The sequence below is a fragment of the Tenrec ecaudatus genome, chromosome 7 (assembly GCF_050624435.1).
Source record: "Tenrec ecaudatus isolate mTenEca1 chromosome 7, mTenEca1.hap1, whole genome shotgun sequence".
Lineage (NCBI taxonomy): Eukaryota > Metazoa > Chordata > Mammalia > Afrosoricida > Tenrecidae > Tenrec > Tenrec ecaudatus.
Window position 1 is genome coordinate 62104262 of NC_134536.1, and position 27124 is coordinate 62131385.

The 27124-nt window shown below is 46.2% G+C and overlaps 1 protein-coding gene across 1 annotated transcript in view; it reads left to right on the top strand.

The window, feature by feature from the left end:
• Nucleotides 1–25730, top strand: part of SLC22A16 (solute carrier family 22 member 16) — a 54556-nt gene extending 28826 nt beyond the window's left edge. Inside the window, exons 3-8 of the mRNA XM_075553987.1 lie at nucleotides 2772–2889; nucleotides 6908–7439; nucleotides 12301–12428; nucleotides 15754–15863; nucleotides 17147–17246; nucleotides 25368–25730. Coding sequence (XP_075410102.1) covers nucleotides 2772–2889; nucleotides 6908–7439; nucleotides 12301–12428; nucleotides 15754–15863; nucleotides 17147–17246; nucleotides 25368–25574 — 1195 coding nt within the window. The 3' untranslated portion in view covers nucleotides 25575–25730. The remainder of the gene's footprint in view (nucleotides 1–2771; nucleotides 2890–6907; nucleotides 7440–12300; nucleotides 12429–15753; nucleotides 15864–17146; nucleotides 17247–25367) is intronic.
• Nucleotides 25731–27124: the final 1394 nt, after the last annotated feature.

Genomic DNA, 27124 nt, shown 5'->3' on the forward strand with positions numbered 1-27124 from the left:
GAAAACCAAACTATGTGTGTTTCCCAAGGTACTCTAGTGGTGCGGTGGCCAAGCTCTCGGCTATTCACCAAAAGGTTGGCAGTTCAAACGTATCAGCTGCTCCACAGTAGAAAGATGTGGCAGAGTAGTGCCACTCCCCCCACGACAAAGATTATAGTTAGGAAACCCGATCTTACAGGGTCACGATGGATTTGAGTCATCCCAACAGGGATGAGGTCTGTGCTTCAGTATCTTTCCTGTAAGCCGCTGATGAAAACAATAGCACTCACCTCAAAGGATTGTTACAAGGTTAACACTGAAAAGTGTACTCTGGACATACTGGTTATTACTTTAAATATTTTTCTTTACGAAGCAGTGGTTTTACTAAAGGGTATCCTTGCAAGGCGTGTGGACTGCCCCAGGAGACACTGTCAGAGGAGGTGACAACAAAATAACCATCTATAAAGTGTTTGTGCAGTGTTTTGGCAGAAACCTTCTCTTTTAAATAAAATATCCCTGTAGTTAGTTATAATAGCAAAACATTTTGTAAGCCCAGCCTACATGTATCAATATACATGTAAGTCTAAATCTCTTTCCCTGGTTTAACTTTCGAACCTTCCCATGCACTCGTGTCAGGGCGGCCCTTGTTACCCAGTTACAGCCGCACTTGCTGCAGGCACACTGCCGGTGCTTTCAGTCACTGACTTGGTCAAACTTGCTGGTGCTTTAGCTAGAACATTGTGATAAGTAGTGTTTGTGACCTTATATTTATAAGCTTGTTGAAAATAAAATAGTAACTCAAGAAGACAGATATGAAAAATGAAAGGCTTTTGTTCAGTTACTAATAATATTGTAACATTACAATTCAATACAGCAAAACAATCTTGTAAGTGTTAGGTGTTGTTGGGTCAACTCTGACTCATAGCACGCTGTGTACACTAGAAGGAGACTCAGCCCCGTCCTGTGCGGCCGTCGCAGGTGTATTCTGTTTGAGCTGTTGTTGCAGCCCCGTGTCCATCCATCTCCTGATAGCCCTCTTTTTTGCTGTCCTTCTACTTTACCAGGCATGATGTCCTTCTTTGGGATTGGTCTCTCCTGACAATATTCCTGTGTTAATCAGGGTTGACTAGGGAAACAAATTCATAGACACATAGTATATAAGAAAGAGCTTTATATATAAGAGCAATTGTATATTGAGAAAACATCCCAGCCCAGTCCAGATCAAGTCCATAAGTCCATATGTCCAATACCAACCTATAAATTCCTCTTCAGACTCATGCAAAACATGCAATGACACTGAATTCAGGAAGATCACAGCCAGTAGGTGGAAAGGCTTGTAGATCCAGTGGCAGTGGAAGCATCTCAGCGCTAGCAGGGGTCTCTACATGGCTCTCTCAGCTCCAGGGCTCTAGCGTAGCTCCATGTGTCTTGTCAGCAGGAAGATGAAGCAGAGAGTGTGTGTATCTGGCCTCCCGTCCATGGTATTTCCAGTATTCTTCACCAGCACCACAATTCAAACATATATTCTTCAGTCTTCCTCATTCAGTGTCAACTTTCACATGCATAGGAGGCAATTGAAAATACCATGACTTGGGTCAAGTGCACCTTAGTCCTCAAAAGTGACTTCCCTGATTTTCAATACTCTGAAGAGGTCAGAAACTCATAAGTAGACACATCCCAAATCTGTAGAATATCAAAGCAAAGAGATCATGTTAAGTACAGCCAGAGGAAAGGACAGATCATCCTCAAGGTGCAGCTGTTAAAACAGTATCTGCTTAATGGCAGCTGTCCAAAGCAGAAGACAGTGCAAGGATGTCTTCACATTTGAAGATTAAAAGCAAACTTCTCTTTGGAGATAAACAAACACCAAAGAAACCCCCAAACACAAAACAAAACAAAAATCCCAACAAAAAGAAAACCTCGCCTGTTGCTGTTCGGTGCTGAGTCTGTTCCGGTTCGCAGCGACCCGACACATCAGCACCATGGAACAAAACATGCTCGGTCCTGCCCCTCCGCCCAAGTGTTCTTATGTTTGAGCCTCTCCATGTAGCCGCTATGTCAATCCATCTTGTAGAAGGGACTTCTCTTTTTCGCTGTCGCTCAATGTCACAAAGCATGAAGTCTCTCTCCAGGGACTGGTCTCTCCTGACAACATGACCAAAGTACTTCAGACCAATTCTCACCATCATTGCCTTTAAGGAGCATTCTGGGTGTACTTCTTCCAAGAAGGACAAACCCACACTGCCAACTTCAAATTCTGTACATAGTGAAAACAAAACTTCTTTCAAGAAGAAGTACGAAATAGAGCTATCTTTATTCCAATGGGAAGTAAGCCAGTTTGCCACCAACAGACCCTTCTCTAAAAGAAATGTATCTGTGCACACGACCTCATTTGGGTAAAGGCTTTCTTTGAAAAATGTTATCAGGTATATTAATGAGGCCATGCTGAAGTAATAAGATTTAAAAATTTCACTGCCATCCAACTGATGCCGAATCATTACCACCCTGTATATGCCAGGGAAGAATTGCCCCTGTGGGACTGGGAGATTGTGAATCCTTATGAGAGCAGAAAGCCTCATCCTTCTCCCCCAGAGGGGCTGGTGCTTTCAAACAGGTGACCAGTACCTTGCACCTGTGTTGAGGCTCGCCTCCATTCTGAGAGGTGTCTTAGGGAAGGGGAGAACAGGATTCTCAGAAATATAGGCAATAGTCATCTTTTCTGAATTGGAATGGCTACTTAAACTGCTAAAGCTCTTCCTTCCTTTTGCCACAGTGTGATTATTATGTTTCAGGGTAGGACGACGACTTATCCTGTGGTCCACAAGCATCGGCAAGTTTTTGTTCGGCATAGCAGTGGCGTTCACCTTTGACTATTACAGCTTCATGGCCACGCGCTTTCTTCTTGCCATGGTGAGTTTGGAATTTTCATCTTTCAGTTCTGCAGCATTTCTATGTGAAACCATTGATTTGCTCCTTTAGGATCTAGTGAAAGCGAGCCAGGGGAACCTCTGTTCATTCCACTGTAGGAGCCTTTCTGTGGGGTATTAAGGCCTCAAGTTTAGAATGGAGTACACAAACACAAGAAGTGTTTCTTATGAGGCAGAAGGGTTTTGTTTGATGCAATTCCTGGCACATGACCTACTTCCTATTATTACTAAGGCATTATTTTACTTCTTGGTCAAGTCAGACCCCATATATATGAGCCAAACAGGGGGTTAAGTTTGCTAAAGTAATTTGTGTAATGCACAGTAATAATGAAAATAAGAGGGCATTAGAGCTTTATTTTATGAGGAAGCAAGTGTGGTGGAAAGAACATGAGTTTGAATACCAGCTTTGTCATTGATTGACATGTTACCTGTATGACCTCAGACTAACACATTATCCTCCCTGTATCTTAGTGTCTCATGCATAAACTGTAGAGAATAATACCTGATTCATTAGATTGTTATCAAGATTCGATGAGATTAAATATAAACACCCACGGTATAGCCCCTGGCATAGAGTAGACACTCATCGCAATGGTAACAATTACTGAGAACAAGCCAGTGCAACAGGAAGGCATCTGTACTTGGTGAGGCAGTCAGAGAGGCCTCAGACTTCCAAACAACAGCAGTGATTCTGTTTGGAGACTCCTCATCAACAACAGTGGAGTGAAGTTTTCATCTAAAGAGAAAAGCTAATGACTGTGCGGTCAACACAGAGGCAGGCATGCGATCTAAGAGTCTAGCGAGAAGCCGAGGAGTTAAGTCTAAGAAGTCATGAGCCCCTTCTCAGAGAACAAGGTGTGGTGTGTTCAGTTTGGGAGTCTTCATTTATGGAGGGAAAGGACTTATAGGCAGCCACACCAGGTGTCCATGGATAGGGAATTAGTTATGCATTGAAAAAATAACTGAGATCTACATATAACCCTTTCTCACGGGGACAAACAACAGAAAAATGGGTGAAGGGAGACAGTGGTTGGTGTAAGACATGACATTTTAAAAATAAATTATCAAGGGTTTATGAGGGAGGAAGAGTGGGAGAGGGAGGGGGGAAATGAGGAGCTGATACCAAGGGCTCAAGTAGAAAGAAAATGTTTTGAAAATGATGATGGCAACATATGTACAAATATGCTTGATACAATGGATGGATGGATGGATGGATTGTGATAAGAGCTGTAAGAGGCCCCAATGAAATGATTTAAAAAGAAACAAGATAGGAGAGGACTGTCTCCACCATCGAGGCCAGGGTAAGAGGGGAAAGGACTCTGTAACTGCAGACTCAGCTCTGACAAAGGGACACCTGCAGTCCTGACGACACTGCAACAGGCCACGGGCACCAAGAGAGATTGAGGGCCCTCAGCTGGAAGGGTTGCGAGGATAATTCTGGAGATCTCCATGCCAGTCTTGCACAATACCACGTGTTGGTTTCCAGTGCCGAGAACACGAGGCAGCATCCCAGAATAGAGCTCTGAAATGTGGCCTTGATTTTTGGTGGCTCTTTCCTTTGATTTTTTTTTTTTTGTGCGCTATGCGCTCGTGGAAGAATCTTGAGTCTGATCGAGGCCAAGAGAGTCATTTGTCCAACACATTATTGATTGGCCTACAGAATGCAATGCTAAGTAAGCCAGACCCAGGCTCTATTTTCAGAGCCCTGCCTTCCAATGAGAAAGCAAGACACCAGCTGTCTTAAAAAGTAAAACAATTAAGACAATGAGACTGTCACAGTGTGTATGGTGTCCCCACTGGGTCTAGAGGGTCATGGTTTTTGTTCTAGTTTCCAGCGGTCAGTGAGGGGAGCATGCCAGGCAGCAGGAACAGCAGGCGGGAAGGCTCTGAGATGAGAAGGCTAAAGGTCAGACTGTCCAGAGACTAGAGAAGGCATGGGAGGAGGAGAGTTTATGAGCAGAGCTGATAGGCGGGAATCGATCCGAGGTGTATGGAGGTTTTCATATGTTCAGGGAGCAGTGCCTGCCTGGGGTGTGGACTGAAGAGCTATCACTACTGTACACATGGAGAGGGACTGATAGGACACTTTAACTTGATGGGGAACATAAACAAGGAGCCTTCAACAAGTCAGTGGGGAAATGGCAGGAAAAGATCCTGGTGTTTTCCCACGAGGCTTGAAAGCCCCTCACGGTATTTGAAGAATGCAGCACACATTTACGGAGCGATGCCCGGTTCTCAGATGTGGAAACCCCAATCATCTGTCAGATTTCTTGGCTGTTGGGGCTCTTGGGTATTGGTGTTGCCATGGTCAGAGTTCATCATCCGGGTCCTGAGTGACAATCTGGCGAGGGGAAGTGAAGACTGTTGTCCCCCATTCAGGAAGCTAGCATGGGTTCGGTAGTCCGAAATGAGTACTTCCCTGCTTATTCCTCCTCCCAGTTCCCGCTCATGGCGGGGCCCCTGTGTGGGCCACCGCTTTAGGCAAGGGGAGATTGCTGCTCGAACACAGAGGCATGACGCTGAACTCCCACCCTTGACAAGTAGGATCCGACTGGAAATTTCCATCACCAGGGTGATGAGACGAGTACAGTGTGAATATATTTAAAATAAAATGAAGCACGGACGTTGGGGGAACCAGTGGTGCCCTAGAATAGCTTTCTCATGGATGCTGCACTACTCAGTGTGAAATACTTTTGTCATGAAAGTTTTAACTCTTCACTCCCCTCCCTCCTCTTTTATTTCCAAACCCCAAACCAAACTCACTGCCATCAAGGCAATGCTGGCTCACAGCGAACCCCCCACGCCCCCTCCGCCTCGCCCCTGTGGGTTTCCCAGATGCCAACTGTTGATGAGAGTAGCAAACCCAGTTTTTCTCCCGAGGAGCTACTGGTGCTTTTGGATTGTTGACCATATGGATCACACCAGAATGGCTCTTTAATATAAATTCTGTTAATTAAAAGCAGACCTTTTCAAAATAAAGTTTTCATCAATGATGTCTTTCTTCCTATTAGTTACTATACAATTTATGACCCCATATTCAGTGACTTCAGCAATAGGAACGTCTTGTATGTGGATAAACTGCCCTGGTGGCACAGTGGCTGAGCACTCAGCTGCGGAGAGCTTAGCCCTTTGGGCCCATCAGACACTCTGAGGGAGAAAGACGCACCAGTCTAGTTCCATAAAGATGGCCGCTTTGGAGACTTCTGGAGCAATCCTCCTCTGTGGAGAGGGTATCCAGAAGTCAGAATCCACGGGACAGCAGTAGGGTGGGTACCCATACAGATGATTGCATTGGGGTTCAAGACCAAGAAAGGGAGGGGCTCCCTATAGGTAGAGACCGAGAGATGGAAAAACCGAACTGGCGCCAATTAGAGAGACTTGAGTGTGTTGGCATGAGGGGCTTACAGACCGGGCCAACAGTGCTGTATGCAGTGGCAGCTGGCCTCACAGGAGAGGAGCCACAAGGGAGGTTGTTGTGTAGGCTCTTTGTATGCCAGTTGACAAAGGACTTTGAGTGAGGTAGGTTACACACCAGACTGTACGATAGATATGCCCGGGTGTGGTATGCCTGTCTATGGCAACGGGGGAGGGGAGGTATCTGGGTGAGCTGGGGGACAAACTGGGACTGCTGCTGAGCTGAAGTGTGGTCATTTTGGACCATTAGCCATGACCCCTGCAGGAGAATTGAGATGTGCATTTACAAGGAACTGAGAAATAAACCCACTGTCGAATGGAGCAGTATCTAAATGCATCTGACATTTATAACAGAAACGATCTCTCATAGTTTACCATTAGGGATTGAGAGGGTGGGAGAAGATGGGAGGGCCTATTTAAGGAAGAAAGATGATCAAATTGAACGCCCTTTTACAATTGTGATAAGGTTTGTGGAAAGCAACTCTCAGTCATTTGCTTTTTTGGCCTATGTGTGATTTGCAGGGCAATCAGCCCCTCAGTGGTTAGAAATGTGACCTTAAATCTGGACCACTCCCCTTGCTTTTCAGGCTGCAAGTGGCTACCTCGTGGTGGTGTTTGTCTATGTGACGGAATTCATTGGCATGAAGTCTCGGACATGGGCATCTATCCACTTGCATTCCTTCTTTGCAGTAGGAATAATGGTAGTGGCTTTGACGGGCTACTTGGTCAGGACCTGGTGGCACTACCAGATAGTCCTGTCCACAGTGACCCTTCCCTTTGTCCTATGCTGCTGGATGCTCCCAGAGACACCCTTCTGGCTTCTCTCTGAGAAAAGATATGAAGAAGCACAGAAGGTGGTTGGTACGATGGCCAAGTGGAATAGAACACGCTCCTGTAAACTGTCCGAATTTCTATCCCTGGATCCAAACAGTCCAGCTGGCGGCAACCCCTCTGATGCAAAGAAGCATAATGTCTCGGATCTGTTTTGTGACTGGAATATTGCACTAAGAACCCTTACTCTTTGGCTCGTCTGGTTCACGGGGAGCTTGGGATTCTACTCGTTCTCCTTGAATTCTGTTAATTTGGGAGGCAGCGAATATTTAAACCTCTTCCTCATGGGTAAGTATTAAAATATATTTACATGTGCCAATGAAGTTGAATCACCTCCTTATCTTTTTGTGTGTTTTCTTGTCTTGTTCTACCAGGGACAGATGGCCAGCTGTCTTATGATGGAGTCTCTTAGTAGTCGTATGCTGTAACCCATGTGTGCATTTCCTTGTAGCACAATGCAACGGCCCAGAGAAGCTTGTCTCCCCATGCCCTCTTGCCTGCTCTCCTTGCTTGCTTTCCACCTTCCCAGCCACCCCCACCCCGGAACGCCCTCCCACTGAGGTGACTTCTCGAACGCTTTTCCTATAACCTCTTGGGGCTCTTTGTACACCTTTCCACGCATTTTTACATAGATAGTCTGATGTCTTAACATAAGTCAGATCATTCATTCCATATCAGCCTTGGAAAATTTCTTTCTTTAAAAATTGTACTATTGCTTGAAGGCTTTCTTCTATCTTTTCACTTTCAATAGGCTTAATTTAGAAGTTGCAGTCCGTGAAATAGCATTAAAATACATGCAACATGTAATTTGAGTCAAACCGACCCAACCGCACCTAACAACAACAATAACAACAACAACATGCAGTCTATCTGGTTACGCTGCTCTCGTTTTAGTAGAGGGTTAAAATGGCTTCAGATCTTGCTATCTCTTGAGACTTGAAGTCTCTACGCCACACCAAACATTGGAGAAGTATTAGAAATGTCCATTTGTCCATCAGTTTAGATCAGTGGTTCTCAACCTTCCTAATGTCGACCCTTTAATATAGTTCCTCGTGTGGTGGTGACCCCAACCATAACATTATTTTCATCACTACCTCATAACTGCAATTTTGCTACTGTTATGAATCTGCGAAAGAGTCATTCGAACCCCAAAGGGGTCGTGACTCACAGGTCGAGAATCACTGGTTTAGATAGATGTCACGTATGATCCCATGTAGTCTGCCTACATTTGATACTCCCCTCAGAAAACTTGGCACTTACATATCTAAAATGGATGTCATTCCTTCTCATTCGGGGGCTGTGTTGACATGTGTCTTTTTTTAGTAAGAATTATGGAAGAAGCTGTCATTTTAAGGAAAAAAACAACTTTACTCTCTCTTTGGAAGGAGTGGATGGGGCGGGGAGAGGAAGACATATTGGCAAGATTGTAGAGAACTGTGTTGACCTCAGACCCTTCTCGGTGTCAGCTTCAGAATAGAACAGAGAAACAAGTGGCAGCTGGTGCATGGTCAGGTGTGGCATGGAGAAACTCAGAAACACTGGGCTTTGGGGTCTTTACGACACGCTTTGAAGCTTTGAAGGCGATTTACATTTTTGAGAACCCAGGCAACCTCATAATTATCAACGTGCTGTCAAAGACAAATAGGCACATCGTTTTATATCCCCTACTGATTTTATTTTTCACCTCATTATCCTTCCCCACGAGTGCCTGGCAGATGCATCTAGTCAATCCTTGTATGCTATGGCACGTTTCTGGAGCCCGGGTGGTGTAGAGGGTACATGTTGAGAATCACCAGCAGCTGCCTGGAGAAAGGCTGGGCTTTCTGCCCCCGCGAACAGTTACCGTCTCAGAAACTCACAGAGTTGTACTCTGCCAGCACTGACTCGGCGGAAGTGAGTTTGTTTGCGTTATGACCTGTTTGAACAAGTTGTCATCTGAGATGGTTAGGTGGCACTTTCAGTTATATTTTTGTGCCACCTGCAACTGATAAACACTGCAGTGGCTTTAAGAGAGAGCCCCGGTGTTCATGTGGCTGTGGGGGCAGGTTGGTGGTCCAAGTGATTAGAGGGAGCATGCCATATAAAAGAAAGACAGGGATGGTGTGCTGACCGAATTCCCAAAGGGTGGGCCCTTCTGCTTACGCTATTTAGATCAGAGTCATAAACCACATTCACTGCCATTGAGGGACGCTGACTCATAGCGACTCTACAGGACAGGGTAGAACTGTCCCTATGAGTTTCTGATACTCAGTGTTTACAGGAGCAAAAAGCCTCATCTTTCTCCTTAGGAGTGGCTGGTGGTTTCGAACTGCTGACCTGTGGTTAGTAACCACTTCACTACCAGGGCTCATACGTAGGTAGATAGTAGCATCCTTAAACATGAACTCGAATAAAACCCATGTGTTGTACTCTACACCTCTTCCGGCTGTTTTATAGATGCTGCCCAGCTTTGCAAGAGCCAGGATGTGCATGCAGTCCTGAGTCAGACACAGGGCTGGGCTCGGGGGCTGCATGCAGAAAGGGAGTGGGACTTACACTGGGACCTTACTTGCAGCCCCCAATCTTTCACTTGACTCCAATAACTTACTCTTAGTTTAAAAATCATTATCCAGCTTTGCACTTGTTTATTGCTGGAAAGTTCTCTGTTCTTCTGAGGAAGGACAGGCCTGGTCACCCGCTTCTGTAAAGATGACAGCCAAGGGAACTCTATGGGAGTGTTGTCCTCTGTAATACTTGCAGATCAACCCAAGGACATAAGACAGCAATAACCGCCCCCCTACCCTCACTGCACACATATGTACAAGGCTCTTTGGAGAATCCTTGTTTATTTGGTCCCCAAAAGTGCTTGATTAGCTAAAAACGAAGAAAAAGAGAGTGGAATACAGTAATAGATGTATGAAAACAAAAACCAAAAACTGACTGCCATCAAGTCAATGACAACTCATAACGGTCTTGTAGGACAGGGCAGAACCGCCCCTGTGGGTCTCCAAAACCGCCACTTTTCAGGAGTAGGAAGCCTCATCTTTCTCCCAGGGAGTGGCTAGTGGTTCCAAACTGCTGACCTTGCAGATTGTAGCCCCACATATCACCACTACACCACCAGGGCTCTGGGTAGAGGTCCAAGGGGCGTCACCAAGTGTGTGAGAAAATTCCAGCATCTTTTCGTTCTGTTCTCCCGTACACTTGTTGCAACGCCCTCCTCGTACATATTCTGCACCTTCCGGGGGGGTCTGTCCTACCTTGGGAACAGTGGCAGCCTCTTCTTCTGGAGCTGTTTGTGCTCCACTTCATGGAGGGGCCCAACATCTCGCAAAGGGTTGCCTTTACCTGAGTCTGTTCGTTTCTGAGCAACTACAACCGATGCACAGTAGGTCATGTTCACCCGGACAGAGGCCTCCACTACTATCATGGGCTACAGAACTGCAGAGGCATAATGGCCCCCACCCTACCCCACATCATGCACACAGGCACACCACCCCTGAAGGGGGCCGGGCGGTGGCCTGCGGCCAGACCAGCTGTAGGAGGAGGGACAGCTAAGCACTGTGGCTTGTGTGGAGCTCTGAGCTGGTGACATGTGGACATTGGTTGAGTTGAAAGAGATTTCTGCTTGGTTCTGGCTGGTAGCTATAAAGCCTTGTTTTTCTGGAACAAATCTTCAAACAGTGGTTTACAGGAAGGGTTTTGAATCAGTGACGATGGACTTAGGGACCTGGTGCCTACCTTTTTTTGCAAGAGAGTACAATCCCTTGTCCTCTAGAAGTCACGTTCGACTTTAAAATGCTTACCGTTAGGCCCAACATCTACTAAGCGGTCTCCAGTCGTTCAGGAGCTTTCGCGGATACTCTGCCTCAGTTTTGCCACTGGGGTGGCTCTGAGCTGACTCTGACTCACCGTGACCCCACTTCACAGAGGATGGCTGCCCCGTAGGGTTTCCTTGGCTGTCGTCTTTAAGGAGGCAGATGCATACAGACCCCACATCAAAAGTAAGCAGTGTGGTCCTAGTTAATTCATTCCACAGGCTTGCCCTTCAGACACAGAGGTGTATCCTTGGGAAGCTGACAGTACATCTCATTTCACTGCCACCGAGCCCATTCCCAGTCATAGTTACCCTACAGGACAGGTTTGAACTGCCGCCATGGGTTTCTGAAAAGGTAACTCATTCCAGAAGTAGAAAGCCTCAACTTTCTCTTGCAGAACAGCTGGTATGTTTGAACTGCTAGCCTCTTGGTTAACAGTTCAACGCAGTGGCCAGTGCCTGGCTGTTATGTGAGCATTAGTGCCTTTCAGAGGGGATGTTGCCCCTTTGGGTGAATTTACTGGAGCGTGTTTTGCTGCCGTGCAGGCAGGCCTTTGGGGAGTGCTCTGAGGCCCCTGGGGGGAGGAGAGAGCTGGTCCTTGCTTTTGAGTGATGGGTAAAAAGACGGGGCCTCCTGTGCAGCTGGGTGCCACAGGTGAGAGGCCCCGTTAGTGGACAGTTCCTATGTGGTGCCAACAGTTTGCTCTGGGCTACGAATGGGAAGGTTATAGTTGTGCTACAGAAGAAAGGCCTGGAGCTCTGCTTCCACCAAGATTCCAGCCTAACTTTCCTCTAGTTCTTAAATGCTCCTTCCCTCTCCCCCCACTATCATGATCCCAGGCTAGACCAGAGATGTACACTGGTACAGATAGGAACTGGAAACACAGGGAATCCAGGACAGATGATCCCTCAGGACCAGTGGTGAGAGTGGCGATACTGGGAGGGTGGAGGGAAGGTGGGGTAGAAAGGGGGAACCCATTACAAGGATCTACATATAACCTCCTCCCTGGGGGATGGACAACAGAAAAGTGGGTGAAGGGTGACATCGGACAGTGTAAGACATGACAAAACAATAATAATTTATAATTACCAAGGGTTCATGAGGGGGGAAATGGGGAGGGAAGGGGGGAATGAGGAGCTGATATCAAGGGCTCAAGTAGAAAGGAAATGTTTTGAGAATGATGATGGCAGCAAATGTACAAATGTGTTTGACACAATGGATGGATAGATGGATTGTGTTAAGCATTGTACGAGTCCCCAGTAAAATGATTTAATAATGATAAAAAAAATATTTCAGCCTAGAAAGCCCTACAGAGCAGGTCTATGCCATAATGCCCCTCCCTGTTTTGACAGGTGCAGTGGAAATTCCTGCCTACGTCTGCATATGCATTGGGATGGACAAGGTGGGGAGAAGGAACGTCCTGGTCTTCTCCCTTATCTCAAGTGCGCTGATCTGCGGTGTAATGATGTTGATCCCCCAGGTGAGACACAGTGATATTATGGCTCATTCTCTTTGGGAATGGTTAGTTACACTCAATCACGGCAGCTGGATGGGTGGATTTCATCACTATCAAAATAAGCATAAAGACCAAGTGAAGTACATGGAAAGAAGCACATAGGAAATATTTTATAATGTGTGTGTGTGTGTGTGTGTGTGTGTGTGTTTAGCAATGTTGTTTGGCTCCATTGTATTGGCAAGAGGAGCCCTGGTGGCAGTGAGCTTGAAATGCTTGGCTGCTAACCCGAAGATCACTGGTGTGAATTCTCCAGCTGCACTGGAGGATGTGGCAGTCTGCGTCCATCAAGGTTACAGCCTTGGGAATCCTGTGACATGTCCCACCCTGTCCTATGGGGCTACTAGGCATTGGACTTGATTGGAAGGCAGTAGGTGTACATAAGCACTGTGTGTTCCTTGTAGAAAATGTGCTTTTAAATAATGAAAATACCTAATCCTGCGTCTAGGAATGAGCAGTATTGCATGCTGAGAAGAAAAATAACCTTGAGAGAGAAAAGGAGATTGTACTTTGCAGTGATTCTGGCTGCGGACAGCTGACTGTGTACAAAGAGGGCGGAAGAGACCTTAAAGGGCAGGACCAAATTGTTTCTGTGTTAAGGAGAAAGGAATTTCCTTTTCTATTTTATGTTTTAAAAAGTCACAAGTTTACTGACATATAATTCATACCACACAATTAAATGGTTTAAATATACGAAAGAGTTGCACAATCATCACCACAAACAATTTTAGAACATTTTCTTCTTCTGTCTTGTATTTATTGTTGCCAGTTCCCCATTTGTCCCAAACTCCCTGCTATAACCCTAAGAAAGTATTAATCCATTAACTGTCTCTGTAGATAAACTGGTCCCAGGTTTCACGTAAAGAAAAAGATTAAAAACCTAGCAACAGTAATAAAATAAAACAGAGGAAAACCTCAATCAAAAAGAGCAGAATGGAAACTAGAACAAATTTAAAGTGGTTCAAAAGGGAGAGCAAATGCGAAGGTGTTAAATTGTAACTGAACGACGCTTTCTAATAGCCCCGGCTTGCTCGCGAAGCTCTTCACATCCCTGGCCCGCGGTCAGAGGGCGTTCACCAGAGGCTTACTCCTCATGGGACCCTTCAAGTGGATTTTGGATGCCATCCTCGGTCTTCTGCAAACTGGCTGCTCAGGATTTCCTCTTAATGAGTTAACTAATTAAAATATTGTTTTCTCTAATTAATTTTGTTCCCTTGGTATTGTTCTTAAAGCACCCGGAAGTATTACTAGTAAGAAAATAATACATTCCTGCCTTTAAAAAGTTAGCCGAGACAAGCAGGAGTGCTGTTCTTCTTTCTGTTCTTCAAACTATCTATAGACGTTTGCAATGTGAATGAAGACGGTGCTGTTTGTGCTCACAGATACACCCCCACCTCTCAGGGACGTAACATACTAGAGGTTCATTTCTCACTCATAGGAGGGTGAAGATGGACGTACTTGGCTCAGTGGGAGCAGGGAAGATTTCTCAACTCCAGGCAGTCACTCAGGGACTCAGGCTGACAGAAGTGCTGCCATTTCTCAACCCAGGAATGCAGAAGGCGAGGAGGAGGAGGTGGGGGAGGGGAGAAGATGGAAAGTGAGTGGTGTTTGTGGGCCAGGCTTAGAGCGAAGCAGCAGAAACTGAGTTAGAGAGACAGAGGTTCTGAGAAGGCTTGCGGTTGAGAGCTTCCCGCGTGCTGCTGCCCACCCTCCCAAGGTTGTACTAATGGTCCGCGCTCACTGTCTGATGCCTGCAGCAAGCAGAACAATGTGTGTTTAGGGCTCCTTGGTGCAAACCGCCCAGGCTGTTTGGTTCTCTTTTTCTTCCTTTTCCTCCCTCCTTCCCTCCCTCTGTCCTTCACACCTTCCTTTTTGAAGTTGTTTTTTTCTTAACTGTGGCAAAATGCATCTAATACGAGGTTTATTATTTAGAGGACTTCAAGTGTCCAGTGGTAGGAATGATAACCACATTGCTGTACAATCATCGGCCTCTTTATCTTAGAACCTCTTCATCACCCCAAACAGAAGCTCCACACAAACTAAGCCACCACCCCCCACCTCCCTTCCCCAGCCCCACAGACCACTAATTTACTTGCTGTCCGGACACTTCATAGCGGTGGGATCACAATAGATAGCCTTTTGTGTCCGGCTTATTTCATTTGACAGTGCTTTTCAGACTCATCCCTGTCATAGCTGCTATCAGAACTTCACTTCTCTTGATCAAAGCTAGCCATGGTATTCCATCGTAGGCATCCACAGTCTTCTTTGGTGGGCATTTGGATCGTTTCTACTGTGTTAGTCTGGGTTGACTAGAGAAATTCAGAGTCATTCATATGTGTACAAGAAAAAGTTTATATAAAGAGTAACTGTATATCGAGAAAACATCCCAGCCCAGTCCAGATCAAGTCCATAAGTCCGATATTAGCCCAGATGTTCAATACCAGTCTGTAAAGTCCTCTTCAGACTCACGAAACATATGCAATGATGCTGAATGCAGGATGAGCGCAGGCCAGTGGGCGGGAAGTCTTGTGGATCCAGTGGTGATAGAACCATCTTAGCGCTGGTGTGGGTCTCCATGTGGCTCCTCCAGCTCCAGGGCTCCAGCGCCGTGGCTCCATGTGTCTTGTCAACAGCAATGTCTCCCAGGGAGGTGAAGCAGAGAGAGTGTGTGTCCTGCCTCCAGCAAGCTATTTATTGCCATGGTGCCTCCAAATGAGGTCATCAAGCTGCGACCTGATTGACAAGCTAAACTCCACCCCTTCACTCCTAATAGTCTCATATTGGCACCAGATTATGTAACTGCCACACTAAGGCCGCTATAACACAAGTACTACCGGTGGATGGCTTTCACCTTCTCGATATTGCGGGTAAGACTACAAGGAACATTGGTGAACCGGTCTGGTCTGTGTGAGTCCAGCTTTCAGTGGTTTTGTGGTATCCAATTGGTGTGATCTGAGTTTCTCCGGTTACTTTATGTTCAGAGTTTTAAAAAATCTTAGCCTTTTTTACCCTTCTTATTTTACAAATCAAGTCTTCCAAGATTAGGGGCAGGCATTCCTCAAATCTCCCCCTCACCCCCATCTAATTTGATAAAGAAGGAAAGCTTTTTACAAACCATGATTGGGTTACAAAATAAATTTCAGTGGAAAAAATGAAACTCTCATTGGTTCTAAAAAAATACTGGAGGACTTAGAAGAAATTTTAAAGTTTTAATTTTAAGGATTTTATATTTTTAAAAACCATATCAGAACGTTCTATTTTCTACTCTCCCCCTCTCCCCGCTGCACCCCAGGATTATCATATTTGGTGCGTGGTGGCAGCTATGGCTGGCAAGTTTGCCGTCGGGGCAGCGTTTGGCTTGATTTACCTTTACACAGCAGAGTTGTACCCAACCGTCGTAAGGTAAGTTTTGGTTGTTTTCCGGTGATCCTTCCTTCACTGATGTGTCCTTCATGTGGCCCAGGAATGCAAATGTTTCCTTCCCATCAAAGTCACTGAGTGCTGAGGTAGGGTGCGTTTGAGTATGATGCCCACTCGAAGGCTATTACGGTGACGTAGTGGTTACGAGTGGGGCTGCTAACCACAAGGTTCAAAAGTTCAAAACCACCAGCAAGAGAAAGATGAGGATTTCTATTCCCATCGAGTTACCGTCTGGAGAACTCACAGGGTGGTTAGGCCAGGTTATCTAGAGAAACAAATCCAGTGACATTCATCTTTTTATAAGAAATAACTTTTATATAAAGAAGTGATTAAATATCAAGAAAGGTCCAACTCCATAAATCCGATCCTAGTCCATCAGTCCCTCTTCAGACTCATGCAGGCACATGCAATGATGCCGAGAGCAGGAAGATCACAGGCCGTGGGCGTAGACTTGGCTGGATCCAAGGTCAGAGGAAACACGGCAGGACTCCAGCAGCTCTCAGGGTCAATGGCACAGCCCAAGCAGGCAGGAATGCAAAGTGAGAGAGTTGCAGAGAGACAGAGACGACAGTTCCCGGGGTTTTCCTGATAAGAAGATCACACTCCCAAGGAGACAGCATCAGGCTGTGACCTGATGGACAGGTGGGATTCCACCCCTAGACATCTTCAAGTTGACATAAAATAACTACCTGCCACACAGGGCAGTTCTACCGTGTCCCATAAGGTCGCCGTGAGGAGGCATAGATTCAGTGGCAGTGAGTGAGTTTTATGTGTCATTAGTAAAGACATTACAAAACCATTTTGCAATAGAACTCTGTTATCCTAAAGCTAGGAGCCCTGGTGTCCTATTGAGGCTGCTCACTGCAAAGTCAGCAGTTCGAATCCACTGTCTTTCCCTGACGAGAAACACAGTCTCGGAAATCCACAGGGCAGTTTTCCCGACCCTACAGGGTCTGTATGAGTTGGTATTGACTCAATGGCAGTGAGATATGGTTGCTTTGAGTTGGAATCATAGCAAGTGAGTGGAATCCTAAAACTGCTTAAAACCTCAAATACTTCCACCAGCTTCCCATTTGACACAAAGCTAAATTTCTCAGGATATGTAATTTATGTTCTAGATGTCAGTAGTCCACCCAAAGGAAGCAAGGCCTTCTGGACAATCAGCCATTGCAAATCCTACCGAACACAGTTCCCCTCTGGCGCCCAAGGGACTGCCCTGACTCAGCATCCACTCCATGATGACCGGCAGTGTTTGTTGTTTGCAGGTCGCTGGCTGTGGGCAGTGGTAGCATGATGTGCCGTGTGGGGAGCATCGTGGCTCCGTTCTGCGTGTACCTCACGAGCGTTTGGATCTTCATGCCGCAGGTGGACCTCCCTCCCCCCATTCACAAGCCTCAATCATAGTCTGTGTTTATTGTTTGCATTTATGTGTTTGTCTTGAACATGAACTCTTAACAGTGAAGGGAGTTTGAGATTCCCACAGCAGCCTAGTCCAGCAAACCATTTCTCTAACCTTGTGTACCAACGGGTTGCTATTTATTCATGTTTTTCATCACATAGACAGATGAATAACAGTATCCATGATATTGTGGGCGTTTGTTATCTAAGGCTGCTATAACACAAATACTACCAGTGGATGGCTTTCACCTACAGAAATATATTCCCTCCCAGTGCAAGAGTTTGAAGTTCTAATCCAGGGCACTACTCTAGGGGACAGTTTTTCTCTGACAATTCTGGAGGAAGGTCCTTGTCCCCTTGCAACACCTCTGAGCCTTGTATCCTTGGCTATCTCCATGTGGATGGATCGGCATCAATATCCCCCCCTGGATTTCCAGCCCAGGGACCCTCGGTCCAAAGGATGTGATCAGCCTAGCCCTCTTTTCTAGGCTGTACTGAGACCCTCCTCTCTTTCTCCATCTCTGTCTGGTAAGGTAAAAAGTGGGGCAGCTCCCACCCAAGAGTGATACCCCTTACATCAGGACTGGGACCTGAGTGAAGGCCTTTGAACTACCTGGCTGACTGGAGCACACCACAGGGGACGGCTGCCTTCTCACAGAGCTGCCGAACCACTGACAGCCACGGCCCGGCTGCGTGGACTTACTTTTTGTTGGGACAGTTTCCTCTATGACTATGTCATACTAGTGATATGTTTTTCTAAGATCCAGTAAAACAAGCTCACGAGTCATAAAACACAATATTTGGCACCACCTTAAGTCACCCTGGGAATTCCTGCAAAACCTGCACACGGATCAAGGGGCAGTTGTGGGGAGGGGTGGAGAGAGAATGCCAGAGATCACAGCTCTCCTATAGCGCCTTTGCTGCCGCCGTCCCCGTTGTACAGACGCGGATTCTGATGCGCCGGCAAGAACTCCGGCCTGGAGGGCTAGACAGCCAGAAGTGACCACAAATACGGCTGCCTCTGCCACAAGTGAAAACAAAGCAAAACCCAACCCAATGGACGGACAAAGGGAATGCATGGAAGGAGCCCCTCCTCACCCGACTCCCCTTCCCAAGATGTCCCCTGTCATCAGGGGCTTGGGTGTTCTTGCAGGCATATTCTGTGACTGTGCTGCCACCTTTGGGTGCAGCCGATGTTGCTTGTTTTTACTGGGTAAAACATAAAATTTAAAAGTTCTCATTACGTTTGTTTATGAGAGTCCAACAGCTAGAGAGCAAGCGCTTTCATTGTGGGGAACAGAAACACCAACCTAGAAGACAAGATCAGCTCACATTTTCTCTTTGGAAGAGGAGCGCGTGCTCTGATGCGGTTACTACCAACCGCTATTTTACAGCAATCTTAAAGAACTGGGCACCAAAGCCATATCCGTTTTTGTTCATAGAGCCATTTGCTGTTGTCGTTAGGTGCCATCGAGCCAGCTCCCACTGACAGTGACCTTGTATGTGACAGTGCCTGCAACACCGTGCCGTCCTCACGGTCCATGCTGCTTGAGCCCTCTGCTGCCACCATTGTGTCCATCCGTCTCACTTCAGGCCTTCTTCTTCATTGGCCTCTACTTTATCAAGAGACTGCTCCCCCTGATACCATGCCCCCCGTAGGCCGGGGGAAGTCTCGCCAGGCTCGTGTCTAAGAAGTGCCGTGGCTGCCCTTCCACGAGAGATGTGCTCACCTTCTGGCGGTGCAGGGCGTGGCCGACATTCTCTGCCCAGCCCCAGTCCACAGGCATCCACTCCCCTTCAGTCTTCCTCAGTCACGGCTCAGCTAGCTTGCTTGCTTGCTTGCTTGCTTGCTTGCTTGCTTGCTTTGCTTGCTTTGCTTGCTTGCTTGCTTGCTTGCTTGCTTGCTTGCTTGCTTGCTTGCTTGCTTGCTTGGCTTGCTTGCTTGGCTTGCTTGCTTGGCTTGCTTGGCTTGCTTGCTTGCTTGCTTGCTTGCTTGCTTGCTTGCTTGCTTGCTTGCTTGCTTGCTTTCCAGTTTTAGGACATTTTATTCACTCCTGTACTTATTGTTATCAGCTGCCCACTTGCCCTGCAACCATTCCAACCACTCCCCGACCCCCCCCCCAGCCCCCCGCCAAGGTATGTTGTTGTTCTTTTGTTCTTTAATGATTTCAGTCAATGACATTCAGGAGAGTAAACCTGTCAAGACAGCAATTGGATAAACCTGACTTAAATGGTTAGAACCTTGTCAATGGATCTGCCCTCTAATACACGCTGGGCTTGATCTGGATTTTAAGATTTTCTGTTTCATTTCTTTTTCTTTCTTTTTAAAAAAATCGTTTTATTGGGGACTCATACAGCTCTTATCACAATCCATACATCCATACATCGTGTCAATCACATTTGTACATTTGTTGTCATCATCCTCAAAACATTTGCTCTATACTTGAGCCCTTGGGATCAGCTCCTCATTTTCCTTCCCTCCCCACCCTCCTTCTTCATGAACCCTTGATAATTTATAAATTATTATTTTGTCATATCTTACACTGTCCGACATCTCCCCTCACCCACTTTTCTGTTGTCCGTCCCCCAAGGCGGGGGATATATGTAGCTCCTTGCAATCGGCTCTTCCTTTCTACCCCACCTTCCCTCCACCCTCCCGGTATCCCCACTCTCATCACTGGTTCTGGGGGCTTCATCCTCCCTGGATTCCCTGTGTTTCCAGTTCCTATCTGCACCAGTGTACATCCTCTGGTCTAGCTGGATTTGTAAGGGAGAATTGGGATCATGATAGTGGGGTGGGGTGGTGGTGGTGAGGAAGCATTTAGGAACTAGAGGAAAGTTGTATGTGTCATTGTTGCTACATTGCACCCTGACTGGCTCATCTCCTCCCCTCTACCCTTCTGTAAGAGGATGTCTAGTTGCCTACACATGGGTGTTGGGTCCCCACTCCACACTCCCCCTCATTCACGATGATATATTGGTGTTTTTTTCTCGGATGTATGGCTCAGCTTTCACACGCAAACGATGCCGTGGCTTAGGTCGAGCCTATGTTGGACATCTTTCTTTGTCACACTTAAAAAAAAGTCTTCTGCAGTAGATTTTCCTGATGCAATGTGTTAATTGTTTTCTTGACTGCTACTTCCATGGGTTTTGATAGTGGATCCAAGTAAAATGACATCCTCGACAGCTTTAATCTTTTCTCCAGTTCTCACAGTCTTGTTTAGTGGTTCAGCTGTGAGGGTTTTTGTTTTCTTTATGTTGGAGTGTATGTAATGCACACTGAAGGCTGGCTTTGAGCTACATCAGTAAGTGCCTCAAGTCCTCTTCACTTTCAGCAGGCTAGATTGTGTCATGTGCTTATCTCAGGTTGTTCATTAATCCTCCTCCCATTTTTCTTCATGTTCTTCTTCTCCTTCCTTCAAATTAATCTCCCTCCAATTTATTCTTCTACATGTCATTCAACTTCCTAGATTACTTACTCAGAGAAAAGATTGAATAAGTATGGTAAAACTATGCGAGCCTCATGCACACCTTTGCTGATTTTAAACCATGTATTTCCTTGTCTTCTTGAACCACACCTCCTGGGCTATGAACAGGTTCCATTTGAGCACAATGAACTGCTTTCAAATTCTCATTCTTTGTTATTCATAGTTTGTTATGATCCACACAGTTGAATGCCTTTGTATAGTCAGTAAACCACAAGTAAACATCTTCCTGGCATTCTCTGCTTTCAGCCAGGATCCACCTGACGTCAGCAATAATATCTCTTGTTTCACAGCCGCTTCTGTATCTGACTTGAATTTTTGACAAACACTGCTGATGTATTGCCACAGCTATTTCTGAGTTGGTTTCAGCAGACTTTTACTTCTGTGTGGTATTCATGATATTAATTGATAATTGCTGCATGCCATCAGAGCACCTTTCTCTGGGAGGGCAGGCACAGGGATCCCTTCCAGGCAGTGGGCCGTGGCATATAGGAGTGGGTGCTTCCCATGGAGGACCTGTTGGTTGGACCGCCTCAATTGGTATTTTATCAGTTCCTGGAGCTTTTAATGCCTCCGGCGCAGCTTGAGGTTCTTCCTTCAATTCCGTTGGTTCTCAGCCATAGGCTACTTCTGAAGTGAGTGAACGCGGCCCTGTTCCTTTTGGTCCAGGGACTCTGTGTTCTTTCCTTCTTCTTTGGACACTTTCTGGGTTGTTCAATATTTTGCTATAGAATCCTTAATATTGTAACTCAGGGCTTGAATTTTTTTGTCAGCTCTTTCAGCTTGAAGAATGTTGAATGAGTTCTTATCTTTGGGTTTTCTTATTCCCAGTCTTTGTACATTTCATGATAATGCTTTACTTTGTCGTCGTCTTTTTTTTTTTTACTTTGTCACGTTGAGCTACCCTTTGAAATCTTTTGTTCGTCACTTCTTCCTTTTAATATGGCCACTACATTCAAAAGCAAGTTTCAGAGTCTTTTTGTTTGTTTCCACTTCAGTCTTTTCTTCCTTTCCTGTCTTTTTCGTGTCACTTTGCTTTCTTCATGTAAGATGTCAATGAGATTATCACACTACTTACCTGGTTTTCAATCATCATTATTCAATGGGTCAAATTTATTCTTGAGATTAGGCCTTGCTAAATTCAGGTAAGATAGACTCCAAGTCATGCTTTAGTTCTCATGAACTTGGTTTTTCATTTTCTTCAGCTTCAGTTTGAGCTTTCATATGGGCAATTGATGGTCTGTTCCATACTTGGCCCCTGACCTTGTTCTGATGGATAATTTTGAGTTTCTCCCTAGTCTCTTTACATAGTTTCATGTTTGTTCCACGTAGGGAGAACCACGTGTATACTCACTGTTTATGTTGATGGGAAGAGGTATTTCCAATGAATAGGTTTGTGGTCTTCTAAAACTTGTATTATTCTGTCTCTGATATTGTTTAAATCACCAAGGCCATATTTTCCAACTACTGATCCTTCTTTGTTTTCTGATTTTACATTATATTCACCATTAATTATCAGTGCATCTTAATTGCAAATTGTGGGGAGTTGGGAGATAAGTCTGGAAAGATGGGCCCGGATTGCAAAGGAGGCCAGGATGTAAGAGCACTAGAGTTCAAGCGAACAGGACAGGAAAGTTGTATCCACAGCTGGATCTGGAGACCAGTTCGTAGTGATGGAGAGGAGGACTGGATGTACCAGAGCTCTTCTGGGAGGGAGTGAGAGAACTCAGAGAAGTCCCAGACAACATGGGGAAGGACAGAGCCCTAACTGTTATGTGTGCTGAGGGTGACGTGGCTGAAGCTAAGGCCAGGGGAAGCCTGCAGGAGGCAGGTACCCGACAGGTGTGGCGCCTCAGCAATAGCCCTTTTGGAGGGATAGATTTGGGAAGCAACTCATGAAGAGGTTTGGGAGAAGAGGACAGATAATGCCGTGGAAAGTAGAAGGAAGATTTCATGACCATTGTTGGGGTAGGCTCAGACTGAAAATCTGAAAACCAGACTCACTGCCGGGGAGTTGATTCTGACTCACAGCAATGCTACAGGACAGGACAGAACTGCCCCTGGGAGAGGGGGTGGGTTCAAGACTGTAACTCTTTACAGGAATAGAAAGTGTCATCTTTCTTCCATGTAGAGCAGCTGGTGGCTTAGAACTGCTGACCTCGAGGTTAGCAGTCCAGCTCAGAACCACTACACCACCAGGTTCCTACAAGCAGAAGACAGTGGCCAGAAAAGAGTACAGCAAGAAAATGTTTTTTGGGTCAAGCTGCCGGGGATCTGTGGCTTAGGAAGGGCCCTCCTGTGGGTGGGAGAGTGGGCCAGGTGGCAGATGGCCAGGACTGAGAGGGATTGCTGAGAGAAGGGAAGGGGAGAAGGAGAAGGGGCCAGAGTGGGTGTGGACAAGGGCTAGGCCTTCTTTTGCTTATTTAAAAAATATAACAGGAGTAACAATAACTCACATTTATTGAGTGTTTGGAGTGTCTGGCTCTGTGACCCAGAATGTGTCATGGTCCCCAAAGCTTCCCAAAGACCCGCAGTCCCCCCCCTGGCAGTGTAAAAGGTTAACATTCTGAGTGGTTAACTGAAATGTTGGTGGTTTGAGTCTACCCAGAGGTGCCTGGGAAGAAAGGCCTGGTGATCGAAAGATGACAGCCAGTGAAAACCCCAGGAAGCATAGTTCGACTCTGACTGCGGCTGCCATGAGTCAGAATCCACTCGACTGCCACTACCCTGGTTCCTTGACTGCTTACCATGGCCACACACTGTTATAAGCAGGGCTTTGAACCAATTCGAACCACTTCAGCCTGGGCAAGTGTAGTGAAATTGGAACAGGGTATACCAGATTAATGAAGAGTGGGAGGTTGAGGGGCGGGGGTAGGGGGGTGAGACTTGCAAGAGGCACCGTGCGCTCTTGTTTTCTAAGTGGGAGATGAGGTGTTTAGCAAGGTGTCAACCTATAACTTTTCTCATCTGGAGGATCATTCCAGCATATCTGTGTTTTACAAGTTCCCCTCTGTGCCAGTTTCTCTTAATCCTCATGACCGAGGTGGTCCGGAGCCCTGGTCTAAAGTGCCTTACACATAATTTAGAATTCAGTTTCTTGAATAATCCTTTGAGGCAGGTGCTGCTATTATTTCTGTTGCACACACAGGGAAATGAGCGTAACTTTCCCAAGGTGGCATGAGTCTCCAATGGCAGAACCCAGGCTGAGTGGGAATGGGCTTGTAAGAGGGTTGGGCCTTCACCTTAGTGAGAAACACTTTGGGTTTCTCAGGAAAATAAATGAATTAATTAAAGGTAGACGTGGGAAAGGGTTTTTGTTTTTTTAAGAGCTGAAACACACAAAAAGAAAGTAGACAAAACTAACTGATATGCAATGACTAAAACCAAATGAACAGATTTCTAAACAAATGGCCAGCAGTGAGGGAAGAGTGAAAAAAATAATCGGGGTCAGATTACCCATTAAGTAAGATTGAGATGAACTAATTTACTAATTGGTTGAGCAACATGGTTCATGACTGATGTGGAAGTAAGCACAAATGAAGGTAAATGTTGACTGCTAACCTAAAGGTTGGCAGTTCAAACACACCAGCCATCCCAGGGGAGAAAGTGGAGGCCAACTTACCGCCCTAAAGATTATGGCATCAGAAGCCTTATTTAGTTAGGGCCATTGAGAATCCACCTACCTACTGTGGGTTTGGCTTAGTTTTTGTTGTTGTTGAACTTGCTTATTGGATACTGATACTGGAACATGAGAGAGTCAGCAAGGAAAAAGAGAGAGAGAGAGCCTTTTAGGAGGAGGTAAGAGGGGTGGAGAGGAGGGATCTATCTGGCTAGGAAGGAGGAGAGGGGAGGGGGGGGAAAGCTTGTTGGGATGTTCCTCTGGGTTTTGTAGGGTGTGGGGAGCTGGCCACACAGGTCGGGGATCAGACTCTCTTCTTAGAATGGGGAAGATGGAGAGTTATGGGTTTATCTAAACAGCCTGATTGATTTTACTGCCAGCCTGAAAAGGCAAATTCAACCCCACCTTGGAGCATCTATTATTTTCCAGTTTGCTTTCACCCTTACTCAGTGCTTTTCAGCCCCAGTCAGAGGTCTTTTCTCCGGGGATTTCTGGGCCTGCATCCTGAGACCCAGCCTCTGCAGCAGTGCTGTCACTTCTCCTCCTGCCTCGGGGCTCTGCTTCCTCGTGGATTTCTCAGAATGGGGCTATCAGCATTTTACTAAAGGAAGGCATGGGCACTCTTCCCAGGTCTCATGGCTGGACGGCGGTGGCCTTGACTTCCTTACATTCTGCATTCCCTGCTTGTCGTCCTCCGGGGCAGTTGCAGCAGCAAGTGTGTGTGGACTGGTCCGTGAAATCGGGCCCTTGCTTATCGTTATGGGATTCCCCAGGCAGTACATTTCAACCTAAACTTACTTGCAGTTAAAAACTTGCAGTCCAGCCTAAGTAACCCAGGGGCTCACCCAAGAAGGAAAACAACTGTTTGCTAAATTCTGTTCTCTCGCCCTCTCCAAAGGGTCCAGACATGATGATTTTCTGAAAAGCATATTTGTTTCTTGATGTATCATTTTCTTTTTATGATGGAATCTTTCCCTTTTCTAGCTGGTTGTTGGAATTGTGGCCTGTGTGAGTGGGGTGCTGACTCTGAAGCTTCCAGAAACCCTCGGGAAGCCCCTGGTGACAACTTGGGAAGAGGCTGGGAGTCTGGAGTCCGGAAAAGATAGCAGTACTGGAAAATTAAGCTCCACAACCAATAGCGTTGCGCTGGAAAAAATAGACATGATTGGCGCAGGGGATTCTGGTCTCTGAAGAAAGGTGCCGTCTGTACCTTCCAGCACCGCAGATACTGTGTACAGATGAACGCCTTTTGTGTTAGAGGAGTGTCACTCTCCTCTCCAGCATGCTGTTTCTGTATCTTTTCTTGTAAGAAAAAAACATTCAAAATTGTTTTGCACAAGTAAAAGAAATAAAAACCAAGCTGAGAGTTCTCATTTTTAAAACACTTTGTACTTACTGCCATGAAGTCTTTTCCGAGTTTGCTCCTCTGCGTTATGGACTCCAACACTTGACCTTCCACCAGGACCAAGGAGTCCTTCTCTCCTGGGGGCCTGCCCTTGAGGAAGGGGGTGGGAGAACGGGTTTCTTCTGACACAGCCCCTTGAAGATGCTGTTTGTCCTTCCTTCTCTTCCTGGGAGAATCCGAGCCCTACATTCACACCTGACTCAGAAACACCCTGCCAGCAAATGCTTGTCTTCACCACGGACCTTAGGAACTGCTGTGGTCGGGTGCCAAGGAGTCAGTTCCGACCCATAGTGACCTTAAGCCCCACAGACAGAAACACTGCCCGGTTCTCCGCCACCCTCACAATGGTTCCTCTGCCTGAGCCCATTGTTGCAGCCATGGCGCCAGTCTCCCGAGGGCCTCCCTCCCTTTCACTGCCCCGCGACTTGACCAGGGATGCTGTCCTCCAGGGACTGGTCTCTCCTGAGAACACATCCAAAGTTCATCCTTGCCTCCAAGGAACACTCCAGCCGTACTTCTTCCAAGTTTCTCCTTTTAGAGCTACAGAATATGGTGCATTGTTTTCCAACACCCCGAGTGCAAGTTTGAATAAGCAGACAAATATGCTTCTGTGAGGTGAGGTTTCTAGTCTTGATATTCACATGCCCCCCGCACACACACCCTGCCCCATGGATCAGGTCCCCCCATTGGTCTTCACAGTACAGAACAGCGGTGGCATTTTTGTGGGTCGCACACTTGCAAACTGTGCCGAATCTTGCAGGGACTTTAGCTTCCAATGCTATCTGGAATTGTTGCCAATGTGAAAAAAAGAAAAGGAAAAAGGATTGTTGCAGCTTTTAAAAAATATGTGAAAATTTTACAGTCTTTTTTTGGCCTTAGATCCCCGCCACCACCCCAACTGTGCTTGCAACCATGGTCTTACAAGAACAGTTTAATATCTTGGACATTTCAATAATCTTTTAAAAATTATTTTATTGGGGTCTTGTACAACTCTTATCACAGTTCATCCATACATCCATTGTGTCCAGCACAGTTGTACATTTGTTGCCCTCATCATTCTCAAAACACTTGCTTTCTACTTGAGCCCTTGGTATCAGTTCCTCATTCCCCACCCCCACCTCCCATCACACTCTCTCAACAACAGTCTTATGTCATAATCGTACCTATTAGAGGAAGGTTATGTCAGATTTCAGGGGTTCTCAAACTACAGCCCATGGGCCACATGCGGCCCTCCGAGGATGTTTATCCGGCCCGCCGGGTGTTTTTGCCCTGTTTGGTTTTTTTACTTCAAAATAAGATATTTGCATAGGAATTTATTCATAGTTTTTTTTAAAAC